Source organism: Megalobrama amblycephala, linkage group LG14, assembly GCF_018812025.1.
Source record: "Megalobrama amblycephala isolate DHTTF-2021 linkage group LG14, ASM1881202v1, whole genome shotgun sequence".
In the NCBI taxonomy this organism is placed as follows: domain Eukaryota; kingdom Metazoa; phylum Chordata; class Actinopteri; order Cypriniformes; family Xenocyprididae; genus Megalobrama; species Megalobrama amblycephala.
Window position 1 is genome coordinate 147,070 of NC_063057.1, and position 22,578 is coordinate 169,647.

The 22,578-nt window shown below is 44.3% G+C and overlaps 1 protein-coding gene across 1 annotated transcript; it reads right to left on the reverse strand.

Moving 5' to 3' along the window:
• Positions 1-428: 428 nt before the first annotated feature.
• Positions 429-22,162, reverse strand: lrp6 (low density lipoprotein receptor-related protein 6). Its single transcript, XM_048155976.1, has 23 exons — positions 21,726-22,162; positions 18,907-19,306; positions 16,592-16,789; positions 15,387-15,583; positions 14,466-14,600; positions 13,028-13,424; positions 12,737-12,908; positions 8,558-8,774; positions 7,910-8,199; positions 7,597-7,823; positions 7,321-7,505; positions 6,918-7,244; positions 6,631-6,833; positions 6,343-6,545; positions 6,075-6,265; positions 5,499-5,708; positions 5,288-5,413; positions 4,974-5,210; positions 4,785-4,895; positions 3,627-3,857; positions 3,417-3,553; positions 2,299-2,396; positions 429-2,202 (listed from the first exon to the last, which is right to left on the reverse strand). The coding sequence occupies exons 1-23, from the start codon at positions 21,778-21,780 to the stop codon at positions 1,896-1,898; spliced, it is 4,854 nt and encodes a 1,617-aa protein (XP_048011933.1). The 5' UTR covers positions 21,781-22,162; the 3' UTR covers positions 429-1,895.
• Between the last annotated feature and the right edge of the window lie 416 nt (positions 22,163-22,578).

The window sequence follows — 22,578 nt, forward strand, 5'->3', positions numbered from 1 at the left end:
ACATTCCACAGCTTCTGGTTGTGAAACCGCCGAGATTTAAATTCCCGAAGAAATGGGATAAACTTCCACAAGTGAGAATGTGTTGGTTTGTGTTTTTATACGTATTAACTCAATATGACATATTTTCTACTATGTACTTTTAATGTTTTTACTTTTACCATGGTAACTTTTTGACCCCTTCGTCTTGTTTTATTGTTTAGAGAAATCATCTGCCGATATAGATATTCATACATGCATCTAACTACGGTTGCAAACACCGTCAACTTGCTCTCGAATGTTCACGGACCGCTCCAATATGGCGGACGGCCGCTAATGAGGCATCTGTGTATGTCTATGGTTTTAACTTTACATGTGAAGCAGCGGCGCCACCGTGTGGACAAACGCGGAACTTCAGCCTCATAAATGGCCAATGAGAAGAATTTTAAATGTAAAAGTTCACTCAGTTTTATTAAAAAAAGATCATTTCATTTGTTACAACAGCTTATAGTCGTGACTGAATGAGCTGTACACATCCATTTTTATACAATGTTTTACACTTAAAGCATGTACAATGTACAAAAACTCGAGATTGTGGAAATTTCATGACTGATGAGAAACCAAATGTTGGTCACCTTTGAACACATCCTCGCAAAGCACCACGGGAATCCAAATAAAACATGAATAATGACGAGATTCTGTCGTGAATCAATCCTGCTCACTCCTTCAAAGTGCTTTAGACATTTTTCCCGCAATTCCAGCAACAATGTCTGACCCGTGACGCTTCCCACAGGGTTCAGTGGCGACGAAAGTTCAACTAAAACCCACCGACGGATGACGGTAATGAGACACAAACTGAACCGCTCCTGTAAAGTGCAGCTGAGAAAACAGAAATGCTGGTGTGAGCAGAATCATAAAGGAACTAAAAACGTGGCGTTACCCAGAAGCCCTTGCAGAACAGGATTGGGACACAGAGAGATTTGGAGCCGCTGTTTCTGACACACATTCATGATTGTACCGAAGCTGCTGTCGGACACACAAAACAACACAGTCACACCAGCAAACGATGAAGACTGATGGGTAATATGGGATATTTGTGCTGGTGAGTTTCCCTTCTTTATAAAAGCTCCTGCAGAAGTGCTACGAACACAGAAACCGATGCATTGTGGGAAACTAACAGACACTAGAGGAGCTTCAGCACACAAAAAAACACATCACAGATTGTCTCGGGACTGTTGGTTTACTGACGGGACGAAACAGGACAACAGCAGCACTGCAAGGACATGAGGATGATGATGATTATAGCTTATAAATACAGTATCTACACAGTATGTGGTACAAAAATAATCAACCTTTTGTGGGCACTGAGATTTAAAAAAGTGAAAAATGGTTCTTTAAAAAACGCTCAGGCACGAGAAGTCGTCCGTGACGCGAGCGAACGAAGGCCGCGCTTCAGAAACTAAAGCAGTTCTGCCTTCGTCAGGCGCAGATGAGGGCACATCCGTGACGTCTTCAGTAGAAAAATAGTAGAAAAATACGAGTACCATCTTGTGATTGTGAGTCAGATCACAGTGTGGTGCTGCTCCGAGCCTGCAGGGGGCGACACGCCTCGTCTATTTGGCATTGACGCACACGGGGGCGCGTTTGATTCCGAACTCCTGGATTAAGGCAACGCATCACGTCTGTGTGGATTTAATAAATCTTTCACTTAAAAAAAAAAAAAAAAAAAAAAATGTACAAATTTCTTTTAATACAAAGCTCTATGGCGTAATCAATAAACACTGTATAGAAAATATATAAATATGTTTTCTTTTCTTTTAAAAAATGTACAGAGAGCCGCCAGACCCGAGATAGAGTCTCCAGACGCACGTTATTTACATAAAGGTTGTGGGCGGGGCTTATCGCGGCGGGGGCGGGGCTCAGGACGAGTCCGTGCAGGGCGAGGGCGGGGGCGGGTACAGGTGGTGCGAGTAGCTGCGTTCGGTGTAGGGCGACGGCGGGCAGCTCTCGCAGTTCTCCTCCGCCGACAGGTACTGGCTGCGTGGGGTGGGCGGCGGCGGCAGCGGCTCCGAGTCGTAGTTCAGGTCGCTGGTGTAGCCCTTGACGGCGGCGGCGGCGCTGGACGTGTGCGGAGCACGGCGGCCCGGTGTGTAGTCGCTGTCGCACACGTCTGTGCTGCACGGCGTCGTCGGAGGGGCGAAGTGACGGTAACTGTACGGCCTGTAGCTGCAGAACACACACACACACACACACACACACACACACAGAGTCAAACGCTGAACACTGTCGACACACATCATCATCTGCGTCACGCCACGTTACCTGTACGACCGGTGTGTCGATGGGCTGTTGGACGAGTATCCGAACTCCATGGTGTACTGCGACCTCACGGTGGCCGGAGACGGAGGGGGATTCAGGATCTGGAATTCAACATTATTGTAATAAATAAAAATATTGTTATTATTAAATATAAAAATTAATGATACATTTTATATTTATTCAATTGTACATCAACCAACTTCAATAGAAATTTATTCTCAACACATTTGAATTTTGATTGGCTGATACGACAACATTATCATCACCTTGACTTTAACTATATTTAAGACCTTTAAAGGGTTGGTTCACCCAAAAATGAAAATTCTGTCATTAATTACTCACCCTCATGTCGTTCCACACCCGTAGGACCTTTGATAATCTTCAGAACACAAATTAAGATATTTTTGATGAAATCCGATGGCTCAGTGATGCCTGAGCAATGACATTTCCTCTCTCGAGATCCATTAATGTACTAAAAACATATTTAAATCAGTTCATGTGAGTACAGTGGTTCAATATTAATATTATAAAGCCACGAGAATATTTTTGGTGCGTCAAAAAAACAAAATAACGACTTATTTAGTGATGGCCGATTTCAAAACACTGCTTCAGGAAGCTTCGGAGCGTTATGAATCAGTGTGTCGAATCAGCGGTTCGGAGCGTCAAAGTCACGTGATTTCAGCAGTTTGACATGTGATCTGAATCATGATTCGACACAAAAGATTCATAACGCTCCGAAGCCTCCTGAAGCAGTGTTTTGAAATCGGCCATCACTAAATAAGTCGTTATTTTGTTTTTTTGGCGCACCAAAAATATTCTCGTGGCTTTATAATATTAATATTGAACCACTGTACTCACATGAACTGATTTAAATATGTTTTTAGTACATTAATGGATCTTGAGAGAGGAAATGTCATTGCTGGCTATGCAGGCCTCACTGAGCCATCGGATTTCATCAAAAACATCTTAATTTGTGTTCTGAAGATGAACGAAGGTCTTACAGGTGTGGAACGACATGAGGGTGAGTAATTAATGACAGAATTTTCATTTTTGGGTGAACTAACCCTTTAAACTAACTGAATGTAAACTCTGATTAGAGACAGGAGCCAGCAGCGACTGACCGGAGGAAAGTATGTGCCCTTGGTGCTGGAGGAGCTGCTGGACGAGGCTCCGGTCACATGAGCACGGTCGTACGGCGGCCCGCTGCTGCCGCCCATGATGCTCAGCGAGCCGATGACAGATTTCCCCCGAGACATGCCTGAGAGAGAAACACACGTGAGCATCCGCACACACACCTGACGTCTCTGCGCGAGCGGCGGCGCGTCCCTCACCTGGCAGCGAGCCGCTCAGAGAGCCGGGGTGCGGCACGTATCCCAGCGGCACCGACGAGGATCCGTGGACCACGAAGTCATTGGTCATGGTCTCGCTGTCGTCCTTCATCTGAGGACACAGGACGCGCTGGCACACGAAGTACACGGCGCCCACCACGAACAACACCATCACGACGCCCACGATGGAGCCGATGGTGTTGGTGGGAGGAAATGAAGGCTCTTCTGTCGCATCTGAGGACGAAACCAGAGAATCAGACATCACGAGCTAACCTGGTTTCAGATGACATTTAAGGCTTTTAAAGGGTTAGTTTATCCAAAAATGAAGTTTCAGTCATTAATTACTCTCCCTCATGCCGTTCCACACATCTTCGGAACACAAATTAAGATATTTTTGATGAAATCTGAGAGACTTGACAGCATAGACAGCAATATAATCAACACTTTCAAGGTCCAGAAAGGTACTAAAGACATCGTTAAAACAGTCATGTGACTCCAGTGGTTCAACATTAATGTTATGAAGAGACGAGAATACTTTTTGTGCGCAAAAACAAAACAAAAATAACCACTTTATTCAACAATCTCTTCTCTTCTGTGTCATTCTCTTACGCATGTGACGCAGTGAAGCTTCCGTGTTTGGATCCGAACTCCGGCTGAGTATTGGCCAAAGCTGGTCACGTGATCAGCACAACGCATGCGTGTGACGCTGACGCAGGAGCCAATAATGAGTCGGCGTTCTGACATAGAAGCGCTGGACGTAAACAACGAATGAGAATGACACCGAAGAGAAGAGATTGTTGAATAAAGTTGTTATTTTTGTTTTGTTTTTGCGCACAAAAAGTATTCTCGTCTCTTCATAACATTAAGGTTGAACCACTGCAGTCACATGACTGTTTTAACGATGTCTTTAGTACCTTTCTGGACCTTGAAAGTGTTGATTATATTATATGAGTCATACACCTCTCGGATTTCATCAAAAATATCTTAATTTGTGTTCTGAAGATGAACGAGGGTCTTACATGAGGGTGAGTAATTAATGACAAAAAAGTCATTGTTTGGTGAACTAACCCTTTAATTAAGTTTGCGTTTTAACACCACGCCAGCTTCCAATCGCTCGGCATAAATGATCTTAAATGTGAAAGTAAGACCGTGATGACGTACAGCAGCCGATCTCGTCAGAGTTGTCCGTGCAGTCCGTGTTGTGGTCACACTTCTTGTGTCGTCCGATGCACTGGCCGTTGGCGCAGGCGAACTGATCCACGGGACAGAGAACTGCAGCAGACGGACAGAAGCGTGAGAGAGTCGCACAGGAAGACACTGTTATCACGAGGAGCGGCTCGCGGGCGTTACCTTCACAGTTGCTCTCATCCGAGCGATCCTGGCAGTTGATTTCTCCGTTGCAGCGCAGCGACACGTCCACGCACTGCTTGCTGTCGCACTGGAACTGCTCGTCGGAGCAGACGGGACAGTCGCGCTCGTCGCTGCTGTCGTCACACTCGGCGAAGCCGTCGCAGCGCCAGGCCTGCGGGATGCAGTCGACCTCGCCGGACACGCAGGAGAACTGCTCAGGAGAACAGGTGGGCGGCTCTGAGGAGGAACGGACGGACATGTGAGCGTGAGAGAAACGTGTCGTGAACGCTGTACAAACTGACCAACAGAAGCACCTCCACAGGAGAGCTCGTCCTGCAGCAGCACCAGATGAACGGGACACGAGCAGCGCGTGGTTCCGTCTCCTTTCACGATGCAGATGTGCGAGCAGCCGCCGTTATCAGACGTGCAGGGGTGTTTATCTGCACACACACACACACACACACAGAGATCAGCTGACACGATCAACACACACTTCCACTCACTCTCACACACACACACACTTACTGTACTCCTCCATGTCCAGCTCGTGGACGGCGTGGATGTCGGTCAGAGAGGCGATGCGCGCCTGGATCTTGGTGCGTCCCTCACGCGTGACCTTATCGATGCGCTCGATCATCTGCTGCTGCCGGTCGATCCAGTACAGGTAATTCCCGAACACCGTCAGACCCACCGGCTGCAGGATGTTGGAGTCCTCGATCACAATCCGATTGGCTCCTGGAGGGGTGGGCGGAGAGAGGGGAGTGGTCAGGGACTGAGGGGCAGGGCCAAGGAAAGCACTCATTGGACGAGGAGATTTTGAGACACGAGAGGAAATAACAGGGAAGGAGACGATGACAGTGTTTATTTTTATATGCTCCATTTTAACTTTTTGTTAAAATGTTTTTGTGTTTTTCAGTTTTCGTGATTTTAGTACAAGTTAAACTAAATAATGCAAAATTTAGACATTAATTTGATTTCAAATATGGCTTTAGTTTTAGTTAAATAATGCTAATTCTGAGGTTTGTGTGAAATTGTCAGACAAACGTGTGCAGGACAAACACTGAGTGTCTGACCGCGTGACCTTTGACCCCGCGGGCTCACCGGACAGGTCGCTGCTCTCGATGCGCCGCAGGTCCGTGTCGACCCAGAAGAGTTTTCCCAGCTCGTTGTCGACGGCCAGAGCGACCGGCTTCCCCAGATTGCTGAAGAACAGAACCTCGCGCTCCGTCCCGTCCAGAGCGGCGCGTTCGATCTTCGGCGAGCGATCCTGCAGATTGGTGAAGTACATGTACCTGCGGGAGAGACGGCAGACGCTGAGAACACGTGACACGCGCACAAGCCCTGAAGAGCCTGAAGGAGCGACGCTCACCCTCGCTCAGGATTGACCACGATGGCGCGGGGTTTGTCGTGTTCTCCGCGCAGCACCACGCCGACCCGTGAGCCGTCGGTGCGCGTGACGTTGATGACGTTGGTCACCTCGCTGGTCCAGTAGATGAAGCGGCTGTAGACGTCGATGCTGAGGTCATAGGGCTGCAGGCCGAGGCTCGGGCCGCCGGACACCACCGTCACGCTCTGAGAGAGAACAACACGCAATCGATCAGACGAGTGACACGCAATCCCACGAGTCTCTGGGTCTCGCGGCGGCGGCGAAGTTTACCTGGTTGCCGTCCTCCTGCGCGCGGCGGATGACGTTCTGCTTCGAGTCGATCCAGTACAGGTGGCGGTCGAGCGGGTCGTAGTCGATGGAGCGCACGTTCCTGAGGCTGTGGATGGGCAGGATGATGTCAGGACTCTGCAGCTCGTCGATGACCATGCGGTTGATGGCCGTCTTCTGACTGAACAGCAGGAAGGATGTGGGCGCTGACGGACAGAGAGAGTCATTTAATCATCTTTAACAACGACCGTCTATTCGCTATGTGACCATCTATGTGTGCGCTCACTCACCGCTGCAGGTCTTGTTGTCGTAGTTGAGCGAGTAATGCGCCGGACAGCCGCACACAAAGCTGCTGACGGGAACGGCCAGACACAGGTGAGAGCAGTGACCGTTGGTGGAGGCGCAGGCGTTCCAGCCGCCCTGTCTGGACGAGTGAAACACCAGGATGTCCATGACGTAGTCCAGGTGCCCCTGTATGACCGTGCGGTTCTGCCCGCTGGTCTTGTTGGCGCGCTCGATGCTGCGCTGGCTCCAGTCGGTCCAGTAGATGTAGTCCTGGTACTGCGTGAGGCCGAACGGGTGCGGCAGGTCGTCGGCGATCACCTCGCGCTCCAGACCTGAGAACCACAACGTGAGAACAATTAAATTCAACAGAGAAGCATGTTTTTTTACACTGACGTCACAGATGTTTACCCAGCATGTTGGAGGACTCGATCAGCGTGGTGTCCAGGTCCGTCCAGTACAGCCGTCGCTCAGCGTAGTCGATGGTCAGTCCGTTCGCACGGCCAACGTTCGGCACCAGAGTGATGCGTCCAGATCCGTCCATGGCAGCGCGGTCGATCTTCGGCCGTCCGCCCCACTCGGTCCAGTACATGAAGCTGAGAGGAAGACAGGCCGAGCGTGAGACGGCGGCGCACAAGTCACATGACCACACACACACACACACACACACAATAAACACGCACGCACCCCTCGGCCGGGTCCAGCGCCAGCGCTCGCGGGCTGTCCAGATCCTTCCACACCAGAACCTGTCTGTGCTGCCCGTCCAGTTTGGCCACCTCGATGCGGTTGGTTCCCGTGTCGGCCCAGTACAGGTTCTTGCCCAGCCAGTCCACGGCCATTCCCTCGGGATAGTCCAGACCGAACTCCACCACGTGCTCCAGAGCGCTGCCGTTCATGAACGCTCGACTGATGGTCTGAGGAACACCAGAGACTCGTCAGAAACACACAAATAAGACTAGAACCTCCAGCTGTGTGTGTGTGTGTGTGTGTGTGTCCTCACCTTCAGCGTGATGTCCGTCCAGTAGATCCGGTTGTCGGTCACGTCGAAGTCGAGCGCCGAGGCCTCCTTGACGCCGGTGAGCGGGATGGCCACGTTGTTGTTGTTGGTCTCCAGCGAGATGCGGCGGATGTCGGTGTGGCGTGAGAACAGCAGGAAGGCCTCGGGGACGATGCAGGTGCTCAGATCGGCCATGAGCTCCAGACCGATGGGACACGCGCACGACACGCCCTGAGGCTTATACAGACACAGGTGACTGCAGCCGCCGTTAGCCAGCGCGCACGGGTTCACACCTGCAGAGAGAAGCAGTGACATCATGGTCATGTGTGTAACGAACTACATCAGTCTTATGAAACAGATCCAGCCGTGATTATGATTGGCTGAGCTGCATTCGAGGGGGCGGAGCTAAAGAGCTATATTTGGTGTGATTGTTCACCACAACTGTCTGATTGGTGGAATTTTCTGCACAGCATCATGGGTAATGTAGTTTTTCACCATAAACTCAACTGTTAAACATTTTTTTAATCACTTTTTTGCTTTTTAAATTGCTATCAACAATGTGATTTATTTTAATTAACCTTGCGGGGTGTATGAAGTAACTGTTTTATAAAAGCGAGCTGTTCTAGAGTCAGCGTGACCCTGCGTCCTCACCGAAGGTCTGCTTGACGTATGTGGCCTTGATGCCCATGAGGTCGGGCAGCTGGTCGATGATGACCTCGCGCTCCAGGCTGCGCTTGTGCAGGCGCTCGATGCTCCGCCGCTGCCAGTCCGTCCAGTAGATGTAGTCGCCCAGCAGCGTGAAGCCGAAGATGTGAGGCAGGTTATCGTCCACCAGAACCCGCCGGCCCGACCCGTCCATCTCCATCACCTGAACAACAGCAGAGGAACAAACATCACGGATACAAACCCTGTCTGTAATTATGATAAAAAAATAACAATAAAAATGAAATTCAAATGTGCGCAAAGTAACAAATAAAAATAAGAAAAAAGAATAAAAAGATGACATTTAATTTTTTTTTAAATGTTTTCTTAAGATAAAAATAAAAAATAAAAAGATATATTTTTATTTAAAACAATTTTATTGTTATGAAAAAAATCTTATTTTTTCATAAACTTTTTAATAAGATCAAATAAAATTGAAATAAGAAAAATAAGATTAAATTAATTACAAATAAGATTAAGATATTGTTAATATATAATAATATTAAAAAATAATAAAAATGAATTCAAATGTGCGCAAAGTAACAAAAATATGAATAAAAAATTAAAGTTTTTATTTTTCATCTTTTTATTTTTTTATCTTATTTTTATTTCTTAAGATAAATGCGAAAAATAAATAAGCTATTTTATTTTTATGATTTTTTTTTATTTTAATAAACTATTTTTAATAAAAAGAAAAATAAGACTACAAATAAAAGCTTTATAAGATATTTTAAGATTTTTATTTATCTTATTTTTATTTTTAAGATAAGAAATATATTTTTTTTATTTTTTAAAATCTTATTTTATAAGTTTTCTTATTGCTTTAAGATAAAAGAAAAAAAAAGATCACATTAAATAAAATATAAAAATACAAAAGATTTGAAAAGAATACAAAATGAAAAAGGTAAAAATAAAGAAAAAAATAAAATAAATGACTAAATAAAAAGTTCACTGCTGTGGGATGTTTAGTAAAGCTTAGCAACAGTAACCGAGGGGGGCGGAGCTTAGCAAAGGGTCACTAACAGCACCTCTGAAAACAGAAGACGACATCATCTGAATAACAGGAAATGCTGCAAGGCTCGTGCTCAACACTGTATCCATGGAAACGGTGGCCGTGGTTACTAATGACGCCAGTCACTCTGAATTTAAATCAGTGTCCAGCAGATGAATGAACAGTGTCACCTTTAACCAGAGAGCTGTCCTTCAACTGCAGCAGCAAGAGCGTATAAACATCTGAGACGCAGAGCTCGTTAACGAACACGCTAATGAAGACACAGAGCTCATGTTTACAATCGTCTGAATCCTCAGGAACACTCCGGCGCATGTGTGTAAGTATATATACACCATGACAGCGTGTTTCTGGTGAAATGAAGTTTCCATCTTGGGTCGGATCGTGACCGCAGCGCTGTGGCTTTCAGACTCCGGCTCTATTCTAAACAGAGCGACCGCAGCTGGACTGGAGCCGCAATCGGAACCAGATGTGGGTGAAACCGCGGAGCGGAGCGGGCCGTCCTGCAGCCGACGCGTCACGAGACTCAGAACCGATTCAATCGACGAGTGCAGATGAGTTTGAGTGGGAAATAATGATGCAAAATAATCACGTGACTGTCAGAGTCCCAGCGAGTGTGTGCCGTTAGTGTGAGCTCTCACCGCAGCAGATACACACACACACACACACACTGTCAGGATTACAGCAGTTCCTGTGGAGCCGCGGCTAATGAGACGCGCTGAAGCACCAGAGGCTAATCGTGACCGATGACTGACAGCACGAGAACACGTGTCGAGCTAGTTCCCAAAAACAGCTTTAATAGAGGAGTTTAACGTCTCAATACTTCACAGGAAAATCTCTACTTTATTACTGTGTATTTAAGTGGAAAATTAAATTACTGAATTATAGAAGCTTGTTTCTGCCTCAGAATAAAGAAATAAAAAAGGTAAATTTGACTTTCTCGCAATACGAAATTTATAACTCGCAATTCTGACTTTTTTTTCCTCGCAATATGAAGTTTATAACTCGCAATTCTGACTTTTTTCTCTCAATTCTGACTTTTTTCTCGCAATATGAAGTTTATAACTCGCAATTGACTTTTTTCCTCGCAATACAAAGTTTATAACTCGCAATTCTGACTTTTTTCCCTTGCAATATGAAGTTTATAACTCGCAATTCTGACTTTTTTCTCGTAATTCTGACTTTTTTCTCTCAATTCTGACTTTTTTCTTGCAATACGAAATTTATAACTCGCAATTGACTTTTTTTCTCGCAATACGAAGTTTATAACTCGCAATTCTGACTTTTTTCTCGTAATTCTGACTTTTTTCTCTCAATTCTGACTTTTTTCTTGCAATACGAAATTTATAACTCGCAATTCTGACTTTTTTTCCTTGCAATATGAAGTTTATAACTCTCAATTCTGACTTTTTTTCTCGCAATACGAAGTTTATAACTCGCAATTCTGACTTTTTTCTCGTAATTCTGACTTTTTTCTCTCAATTCTGACTTTTTTCTTGCAATACGAAATTTATAACTCGCAATTCTGACTTTTTTTCCTTGCAATATGAAGTTTATAACTCTCAATTCTGACTTTTTTCTCGTAATTCTGACTTTTTTCTCTCAATTGACTTTTTTTCTCGCAATACGAAGTTTATAACTCGCAATTCTGACTTTTTTTCCTTGCAATACGAAGTTTATAACTCGCAATTCTGACTTTTTTCTCGTAATTCTGACTTTTTTCTCTCAATTCTGACTTTTTTCTCTCAATTACGACATTTTCTCGCAATACGAAATTTATAACTCGCAATTCTGACTTTTTTCCTTGTAATTCTGACTTTTTTCTCTCAATTACGACATTTTCTCGCAATACGAAGTTTATAACTCGCAATTCTGACTTTTTTCTCTCAATTACGACTTTTTTCTCGCAATACGAAATTTATAACTCGCAATTCTGACTTTTTTCTCTCAATTACGACTTTTTTCTCGCAATACGAAATTTACAACTCGCAATTCTGACTTTTTTCTCTCAATTACGACTTTTTTCTCGCAATACGAAATTTATAACTCGCAATTCTGACTTTTTTCTCTCAATTACGACTTTTTTCTCGCAATACGAAATTTATAACTCGCAATTCTGACTTTTTTCCTCTCAATTACGACTTTTTTCTCGCAATACGAAATTTATAACTCGCAATTCTGACTTTTTTCTCTCAATTACGACTTTTTTCTCGCAATACGAAATTTATAACTCGCAATTCTGACTTTTTTCTCTCAATTACGACTTTTTTCTCGCAATACGAAATTTATAACTCGCAATTCTGACTTTTTTTCCTTGCAATACGAAGTTTATAACTCGCAATTCTGACTTTTTTCTCGTAATTCTGACTTTTTTCTCTCAATTCTGACTTTTTTCTCTCAATTACGACATTTTCTCGCAATACGAAATTTATAACTCGCAATTCTGACTTTTTTCCTTGTAATTCTGACTTTTTTCTCTCAATTGACTTTTTCTCGCAATACGAAGTTTATAACTCGCAATTCTGACTTTTTTCTCTCAATTACGACTTTTTTCTCGCAATACGAAATTTATAACTCGCAATTCTGACTTTTTTCTCTCAATTACGACTTTTTTCTCGCAATACAAAATTTATAACTCACAATTCTGACTTTTTTCTCTCAATTACGACTTTTTTCTCGCAATACGAAATTTATAACTCGCAATTCTGACTTTTTTCCTTGTAATTCTGACTTTTTTCTCTCAATTGACTTTTTCTCGCAATACGAAGTTTATAACTCGCAATTCTGACTTTTTTCTCTCAATTACGACTTTTTTCTCGCAATACGAAATTTATAACTCGCAATTCTGACTTTTTTCTCTCAATTACGACTTTTTTCTCGCAATACGAAATTTATAACTCGCAATTCTGACTTTTTTTCCTCGCAATATGAAGTTTATAACTCGCAATTCTGACTTTTTCTCTCAATTACGACTTTTTTCTCGCAATACGAAATTAAAACTCGCAATTCTGACTTTCTCGCAATTCTGACTTTTTTCTCGCATTTCTCAGGTTGTCATCTAGCCGTGTTCATCGGCGCTGCGTGTGAAGCTAGCACACACACGTGGCGAGTCGCCTCACCTCGATGACGTCAGTCTTGGCGTCGCCCCAGTAGATCTTTCTCTCCGTGTAGTCGAGCGCCAGTCCGTTCGGCCACCCCAGAGACGTGTTGACCAGCACCAGCCGCTCCGTCCCGTCCAGAGCCGCGCGCTCGATCTTCGGCACTTCACCCCAGTCCGTCCAGTACATGTACCTGCGGCGACACACGGGACAGACACGCTTCAGCACACACATGAACGTGCAGAAACATGATTACTGTGATCAACAGCCGTCTAACTGAGGTGTGAAACACCGAGTGTACAAACGTCTCACCCCGCGACGGGGTCCAGCACGATGGCTCTGGGCTCGTCCAGCTCCTCCGATATCAGGATCTTCCTCATGGTGCCGTTCAGTCGGGTCACCTCGATCCGGTCCGTGCCGGTGTCGGTCCAGTACAGGTTTCGTGCGATCCAGTCCACCGCGATCCCGTCCGGGTGGTTCACCTGCGAGGTCACCACAAACTGTGGGTCGCTGCCGTCCAGGTAGGACCGGCGTATGGCCCGCACCTCGTCGTCTGTCCAGTAGATGTGTCCGTCCACCGGGTCGTAGTCGATGGCGATGGCGTGTCGGATGTCGTCGGCCTGCAGCACGATGTCGGTGAAGTCGGGAGTGTCCAGAGAAATCCGCCGCAGGTCTGTGCGTCGGGCCAGAAGCAGCAGCTGAGTGGGACCTGGTGAGGGTCAGAGGTCAGACGTGAAGTGTATGTGCTCGTATAAATAAAAAAAAACACATTTTCACCATGTTTTGAGTAAAATGTTGTATAAATCAGGTGAATGATATATGAACAAGCCTTCAGAATACAGATATGAATAAAACCGTAAAGTTAAAGCTGCTGATTGGAGATTTCTGACTCAAACTTTAAAGACTGAAATCTGCAGACGCTGATGGATAAAGCGCAATAAAATAAACACTTGTTTTCTCTCCACTAGTCTGAAGTTATAGAGCTCAGAACTGAGCCATGTTTGGCCTGTGTGTGTGTGTGTGTGTTAAACATGTTCAATCACAGTCAGACTGAACGATCTCCCATCAGGCCGTGCTGTGGGGGGGAGCCACGCAAACAAAAGGCCTTACAAACGAGCCTCTTTCAGCCAAACACATTCAAACAGTGACGATCGCTCACTCAGAGCAGACAGACAGCTGCAGTCACATGACCCGCTCCCTCCGATTGGAGGAAATGAGGCAGAAACACGGGATCACACGTTACCATGGCAACCAGCGGACGGTAACCCTCGAGTGTTAATGCAGGATGTGTGTGTGTGTGTGTGTGTGTGTGTGTTTCAGATCTGATCGATACTAGAGTCAACATACTGATGCGGATACAGACCAGAAAACCGAGCAGAGAAACGATCGATTGCACATTTATCCACTGGGAATCAAATCCACATTATTATTAAAACAGATTCAACCACATCCTGATTTTACAGACATATTTATTAGATTATTATTACAATATCTGCTCATTTACACTCCAGGAATACAAATGCAGGTTCTTGTAAACATGTTTGACTAATTAAAAATGACTCATTAACAGTGAAACCTGTCGAACTCTGACTGGTGAGGCGGATCTTGTGTTTGAATCGAGTTTCTGAGACACAGATAACATCATTAACTGGCTGATGTGTGTGTGTGTGTGTGTGTGTGTGTGTGTGTGTGTGCGTGTGTGTGTGTGTGTGTGTGCGTGTGTGTGTGTGTGTGTGTGTGTCTGTCTCACCGTCTCTGCAGCTCTTGTTGTCGTCCAGCAGCCGGACGCCGGTCGGACAGGCGCACTGGTAATACGGTTTGACCGGAGACAGCAGACACAGATGGGAACATCCGCCGTTCTTCAGCGCGCAGGGACTCGTCACGTCTACCTCACACACATACACACACACACACACACACACACACACACACACACGAGAGAGAGAGAGAGTGTAAATTAACAGCACAGCATCAAAACTACAACTCTTCCTCTTCTCTAAAGCAGCTCAACATGTTCTCGGGGGCGGGGTTTATGTAAATTTTAGGGTTAGTGATGTCACCAACCCGGGAAGAAGCTCGTTGTAGTCCCTACCAGCCTTAAAAAGAGATTTCTGTAAATGAAAATATCTCCTTTTGCATTGAGCTTTGAGCGTCGTAACGTAAGATGTTGTTTATGATCAAACAGCAACATTACACACATTACAGAAAGTCAAATTATAATCAACCGCCCCTTTAAAACGGAATCGAGAAAAATAAAACTGAAAAAATAACTAATTTCATTGTGCCCTAAAAATCAAATGTTTGTAAATTGTTTAATAAAATGTTGTTAAATTGTGTAAGTTTCATTATTTCAATTAATAAGACATGCTTTTTGATCACTAAAATTGAACTTGACCATTCAAAAAAAATGAAAACAGAAAACAGCCTAATTTGTGAGAGCTGAAGCGGCTGAGAGAGGCAGCGATGGGCGAGAGACGGAGGCGAGCGCAGGATTCTGTCAGCGCCGTGAGAAATTCTCTGCGCTCAATCAGCGCTGCGGACAGAACAGACGCTCCATTGTGTCCGTGAGTCGTGTGTCAGAACCATTCCTGCAGAGCCTCTTACCCAGCAGCCCCTCTGTGCATTGTTCCAGAGCATGATGGGAAGGGAAAGCACACACACACACACTTACCGAGCGGTTGGCGCTTCTGGCTGAAGACGTGTATGTCCATGGGCGAGAAGATGTCGGAGTGGATCTCGCGGCTGTTCTGTCCCGTGTGTTTGTGGCAGGAGTGGATGGAGTGCGTGTTCCAGTCGGTCCAGAAGAGCGTGTCCTCGTACAGCGTCAGCGCGAACGGGTGCGGCAGCGAGCCCTTCACCACCACCTCCCTGACAACACACACACACCAGCGTTAGGACGGCCGACAACATCGATCTCAGTGAACCGATATGGATTTTTAAATCCCGAGAATCAAACTTTCAGTCTGTGCCGTTTTCAAAAACAAACCTTCACTCAACATGATTTGTAGCTCCTGCCGTTCAATAATCTTTGATATGAAACAGTGTCAGCTTTCAAATACTGTCAGTTTTATAATGAAATTCACACAATAAAAGTGTTTTTGTGTCTTTAATGTGTGGCGACAGACCATGAACCGATCATCTCTTCATCTTTACTACTAGTTCCAGTAGCAAATTAACATGAACGAACATCAGAAGATTCAGAACAACTTACTGTAATGAATCATGTGTCATGTGATCGATCTGTTTCAAAGACGTCAATTAAACAGCTTAGAAACATAATTATGTAATTAAAAAGTTACTGTAACATTATAAAAACTGGCTTTAAATATTTGCACACGAATCAGTAGTTAATTTTAACATGTAATATTAATGCAGCGACTGACAGAGTTTACAGCTTTAGTTCAGAGATTTTAATCCTTAAGCAACACTGACATGAACCTGATATATATATATATATATATAGCCAAATGAATCCTTATTGAATCGAGATTGCAAGCTTCATCAATTGCAATTGTAACTGAATTGTTATCGAATCATGATTTTAATTGAATCGAATCGCAAGCTTAATCATTATTGAATCAAGGTCGTAATTGAATCGAATCGCAAAATGAATCGTCGTCAAATAGAAATCGTAAACTGAAACAAATCTTTGTCGAATTGTGATTGTAACTGGACTGAATCTCAAGCTTAATCATTATGGAATCGCGACCGTAAACTGATTCAAATCCCAAACTTAATTGAATCGAATCGCAAGATTAATCGTTATGGAATTGCAAACATAAACTAAATTGAATCACAAGTTTAATCGTTGAATAATTGAATCAAGGTCATAATTGAATCGAATCACAAGCTTGTGAACCGGACTGAGCGTCGCACCTGCTGGAGCCGTCCAGGTTGGAGCGGTGGATGAAGTTGAACTTGGCGTCGGCCCAGTACAGCTTCTGCTGGCCGTAGTCGAGCGTCAGTCCGTTGGGCCAGTAGATCTCAGAGTCGATGATCACGGAGCGACGAGTCCCGTCCATCCCGGCGCGCTCGATCTTCGGGATCTCGCCCCAGTCCGTCCAGTACATGAACCTGAACACAGATGAAGAAACGAACGCTGTTACTGCATGTCGTCTTGCTCTACGAGAAGCTCTGAAGAGCACTGAACATGTGACTATAACATTTACAGACGCTTTCATCCAACGCAAATACATTATAATCAAGGTACGCAATAAAAATACGTGAATATTTGTTATTTGACGGGCAGAATATCAATCTCACAATCATCCGAACACGCACACCTGCCTCCTGACCAACACAAACTCAAGCGGCGATGACCTTTGACCTTTGCCAGCGAAGCAGGAGGGTCACGAGACTGACGGGTATATTTGGCACTTATAAACCACACTCCGCTAACCAACCAACCGACCCGGTTAAATGTACCAGCAGGTCATGTGACACGGCTGCACTCGTATCCAGCGGCACACTGAGCAATAATGATTACAGCAAAGATGTACAATTAAAATAGGCACATTTTAGTATTTTTATTTGATGTTTTTTATTTATTTTTTTAAGTGTTGTATCTTTGATTTTTTTTTTTTAAATGTATTTTCATTTTACATTTTTACATATCGCATGTGTAATGTGTGTGTGTGTGTGTGTGTGTGTGAGTGTGTGTGTGACTCACCTGCAGAGCAACACAGTCGTCATGTCAACGGGGGCGGGACGTCACATGAACGTGTCACATTTGTCGTTTGTTCAGCTGCAGCTCTGACACCATTTGCATTTTATTTGTTTTATTTAAACTTTTTTTTTATATTATAATTTGATGGGGTTTTTTTAATTAATTTTTTTATTATATTTTTTGCCAAGTGTTGCATTCTGATTGTTTTATACCCAAGAAATTATTTTAATTTTACGTTTTTATTTTGATAGTTTTTAATAAACTAATAAATCAAACTGAGACACTAAACATTAAATAATAAAAATGTAAAATTATTGCATTTATTGCATTTTTAATTTTTGTGTTATTAGTCAAAATAAAGTGACAAACACGCTTTACATCCGTGATGTCAGAAGCCAGTGGAGCGTCACGCTAATAAGTTTGAGGGACGCACAGCATGCTGGGTAACTCATGCAGAAGGACCCAGGCGTCGGGTGATCGGGTTTGTATCTGGAGACCTGTAGAACAAGATCGTTTCAACACACAAATCCACAGCGGCCTCTGAAGGATCACATGACCTTCGTACAGTGATGACGTCAGCGTCAGAAGCCCGTGACGGCCGGCGTTTAAAGCGCTCGTTCACACTTCAGTGTAAATCACACTACCGAACAGACGGGTTTTGATTGACAGGTGTTCGTTCGCTTCAGGTGCGCCAGTGTTCGGCCTTTCCCAGGTCAAACCGGCACAAATCAACTTCCTCGACCTCCTCGACCTCAGACCAGAACAAAAGTGCCTGTGTTGGTCAAACTCTGGATTACCCATCAGGCCTCCTGAGAAAACCAGTCGCTCGGGTTACGGACAGACTCACTCGGTCAGCTGAAGGAAACACTAAACCTCACATGAGACTCAGTTACACGTCTGATTTCACGAGGTCTTCAACATCTACTCCAGAAACACTCTAGATCTACGGTGAAGCATCAAGACGTTACTATGAAAGCCCATTTCCAACACATAAAGAAGAAAACACACTTTTGTAATTAATAACTGACATTAAGAAGTCAAAATTCTGAGGTAAAAAAAGTCCTAATTATGATATAAAGACATTTAAGAAAAAATTCTCAATTAAAACCAAGTCGACACTGACAAAAACTTTTAATGTCATAATTTGACTTTTTTTTACAGTAAGTGCTAAAACTCTCAGGCGCAGGATGATCTGATCTCTCAAACACGTCTGTGTCTTCGACAAATGGCCTGAAAGCTGTGAGAACATTTGGTGTGACGCATGGAGCTTCGTTTAGAGGGAAACGGAGTGTGATTTTAACAGCACGAGTCTGAACCGCTCCGGTCCGGAGACGCAATCTCTGACCCATCCTCACGACACGACCTCAGTTTTCCACAAACACCCTGAACTAAATGAGCTGGAACAGGCTGAGATCTACGTCTGTGTTCAAGCAAACCTGTAACTACCGGCCTGTTAAACATAAACATCCAGAAAACAAGACGCAACACGCCGCAGTTCCTCGACACGAGCAGAAGAGCTACTCACCCTCGGCCCGGATCCAGAGCGATGGCTCTCGGCTGGTCCAGATCCTGCCAGAACAAAACTTTCCGGTACGTTCCGTCCAGTTCGGCCACTTCTATCCGATTGGTCTCCGAATCGGTCCAGTAGAGCTTATTCCCCATCCAGTCGCAGGCCAAGCCGTCCGGAGAGGCCAGATTGGACACGACGGTGGTCTGAATCCCGCTGGGCGTCGAGCCGTTAAACAGCGTCCGTTTGATGGACTCCTCGCTCACGTCGCTCCAGTAAATCAGTCCCTGTGCGTAAACGTAATCCACCGCCGCCGCGTCCTCCAGACCGCCGATCACCACGGTGGCGTTCCCCCGACCGTGAGCCGCGTCCACCAATCGCAGGTCACGCCGGTTCGCATACAGGAGGAGCGGCAGGCCTGTGAACAGAGAGAGAGAGAACAGGTCAGAGGTCACGCCCAAACAAAACGATTCTGAAACCATATTCAGGTGTGAACAGCTCCGTGACATGATTACGTCATGCGTGGCGCAGTGCAAGACGAGCATTTGTGGTTAAAACGTTAATTCAATGTTATCAGATCTTTAATAATGTTCTCAGAACGTTCTGTCAAGGTTCTCTCAACGTTATGAACAAACGTTCTTCCAGTAACGTTAATAGAACGTTCGTTCAATGTTATCTGATCTTTAATAATGTTCTCAGAACGTTCTGACAACATTCTCTCAACGTTATGAACAAACGTTCATCCAGTAACGTTAATAGAACGTTCGTTCAAAGTTATCTGATCTTTAATAATGTTCTCAGAACGTTCTGTCAAGGTTCTCTCAACGTTATGAACAAACGTTCTTCCAGTAACGTTAATAGAACGTTCGTTCAATGTTATCTGATCTTTAATAATGTTCTCAGAACGTTCTGACAACATTCTCTCAACGTTATGAACAAACGTTCTTCCAGTAACATTAATAGAACGTTCGTTCAATGTTATCAGATCTTTAATAATGTTCTCAGAACGTTCTGTCAAGGTTCTCTCAACGTTATGAACAAACGTTCTTCCAGTAACGTTAATAGAACGTTCGTTCAATGTTATCTGATCTTTAATAATGTTCTCAGAACGTTCTGACAACATTCTCTCAACGTTATGAACAAACATTCATCCAGTAACGTTAATAGAACGTTCGTTCAATGTTATCAGATCTTTAATAATGTTCTCAGAACGTTCTGTCAAGGTTCTCTCAACGTTATGAACAAACGTTCTTCCAGTAACGTTAATAGAACGTTTGTTCAATGTTATCTGATCTTTAATAATGTTCTCAGAACGTTCTGCCATGATTACGTCATGCGTGGAGCATCACAGAGCAGTGCAAGACGAGCATTTGTGGTTAAAAAGTATATTTTTTTAGTAAATGTCTGATGGTTTCTCTAGATGAGACTCTTATTCCTCGTCTGGGATCATGTAGAGCTCTTTGAAGCTGCACTGAAACTGACATTTGGACCTTCAACCCGTTGAACCCCAGGGAAGTCCACTATATGGAGAAAAATCCTGGAAGTATCTTTTCGGCTGAAGAAAGAAAGACAAACATCTTGGATGACATGGAGGTGAGTAAATTATCTTGAAGCTTTCATTCTAAACTAATCCTTCACGTCTAAAAATGAGCTTCTTCTGAGGAACAGCTTGTATTTCTTGCTTGTGTTGTGAAGGAATCACTTCAGATAATATCATGTACAGTAACTCCAAACCATCACCTGCTACTGTAAAACTAAAACTGTGAAACTAATTGCGATTTATTCCTGCAGATCCAGCGAGAGTGACGGAGGCCGGTGACTCCACAGGGATCTGGCAGCGAATCAAACCTCAGTTTGACACATCCACCACAAAACACCGGCACTTCGCTCTGGATCGACCTCAAGCTTCTCGCCTCCAGCCGACGGCCTGTTTTTCTAACATGGGGAATTTCCTTTTTCAAATATTTAGAAACTCGCAGAAGTGACTGAAGCCCGTGCCAGAGCTTGGCCAAGAGCAGATATTAGAAATATGAACACTTAATATTTGGCCTTGGATCATGTCAACCTTTTAGCTGATCTTTTACAACAGTTTCTTGCTTTTGTTGGTCTCATAAAAGTCTGACTGAACAGCAGTTAAACACAACACTGTTTACCAACACTAACCAATCACTTCATGACTAAAAAGAGTTTCTTTAAGCTCTTAAAAATAAGGGTTTTTCAACACAGAAGAATCATTTTGGGTCAGTTCTCAAAAGAACCTTTTTATCTTAGAGTGAAGAACGCTTTACAACCCCTTTTCCTCACTACAGAGAACATCTGGTGCTATGAGAAGATGTTAAAAGAGAAGATGTTAAAGGTTCTTCGAGGACCCTTTATTTTTAAGAGTGAATCACACAAACACAAGAAAGAATCGAACACATGCTCGAAAGAATCGAGTTCAGCTGCAGTTGGAGTGTGTAACTTCACAAACTGAAGCAGAAGAGCTGCTCTCACACAAAACTCGCTCTCAGGCCACAGAAAGGACGAGAAATCATTGAGATATTCGAGGGTTTTTGTCGCTGCAGCTGAAAACGAGCGAGTTTGATGCAGAACAAGGCAAAGATTCACACGGCCGCGGTTCACAAACACAAACAACAAAAACAAACACGTTACACATCTGTAGATCCAGCGATAAAGCTTATGGACACACCGAACAACAGCACTAATTCACGACACACGAAACAACGCGACTGATTCACGCTCACGCGCGCGCGCGCGTATTTACAGAGATTCGATCAGGAGGAATCATCAGATCAAGGCGATTCGCGAACAAATCAAGCGCCGTAAATGAAACTCACCCCGTATCTGCAAACACAAAGTACACAGTAAGAGACTCTGTAGTACGGCACACATCTTCAACGCTCAGCCGCGCCGCTTCGCTCGCATCGCTCCGGCTGCGTGTGTCTGTGATTCGGATTCTTCGCGTTGATTCTCCGTTGCGGTTTTTCATCGATTTGATTGTTTCAGTGTTTCAGTGTGTCCGTCCGTCCGTCCGTCTCCTTCCGCTCACAGGAAAAATGCCCGGACGCTTCCGAACCCTTCCGCTGCTCTCCGGCTCTTTCTCCAGATCCCAGTCTCTGCTCTCGAGTCGCTCGCTATTGTTGTATTTCACCTCATTCGCCTCACTCTTCTTCTCTGTATCGCATCATAGTGCGACGGAGACGCAGAACAGACGGTGTAATGTGGGATGTGGAGCGTCGCGAGCGTCGTGGGCGCGCGTATAAAGGCAGGGAATCGCATTCCGATGGGACTAGTTTTTCACGCAGCGGTTCGTGCTGCGGCCCGAAACACAAAACAACACAAAGCAACATCATTAATGAATTACACTTCATTAATACTCATTTATTGTTCACTGTCTCTCATTTATTCTCCAATATACTGCAGTTTCTATCAGTCAATAGATTTGTGTGTGATTTGTTTCACTTCCCTTATGAAAATTAACCACGGTTTTACCTCAAATAAAACCACGGTTAATATAATTAAACCATGGTAACCACAAATTATCTATGGTTTTGCTACACTAACCATGGTATTTGTTGTAAAACTGTGGTTATACAAATGGTAACCAAAAACATGGTTACTACACATTTACTATAGCTATATATGTAAAACATGGGGGGTTGCAGGGATATTATACTGTGTTTGTATATA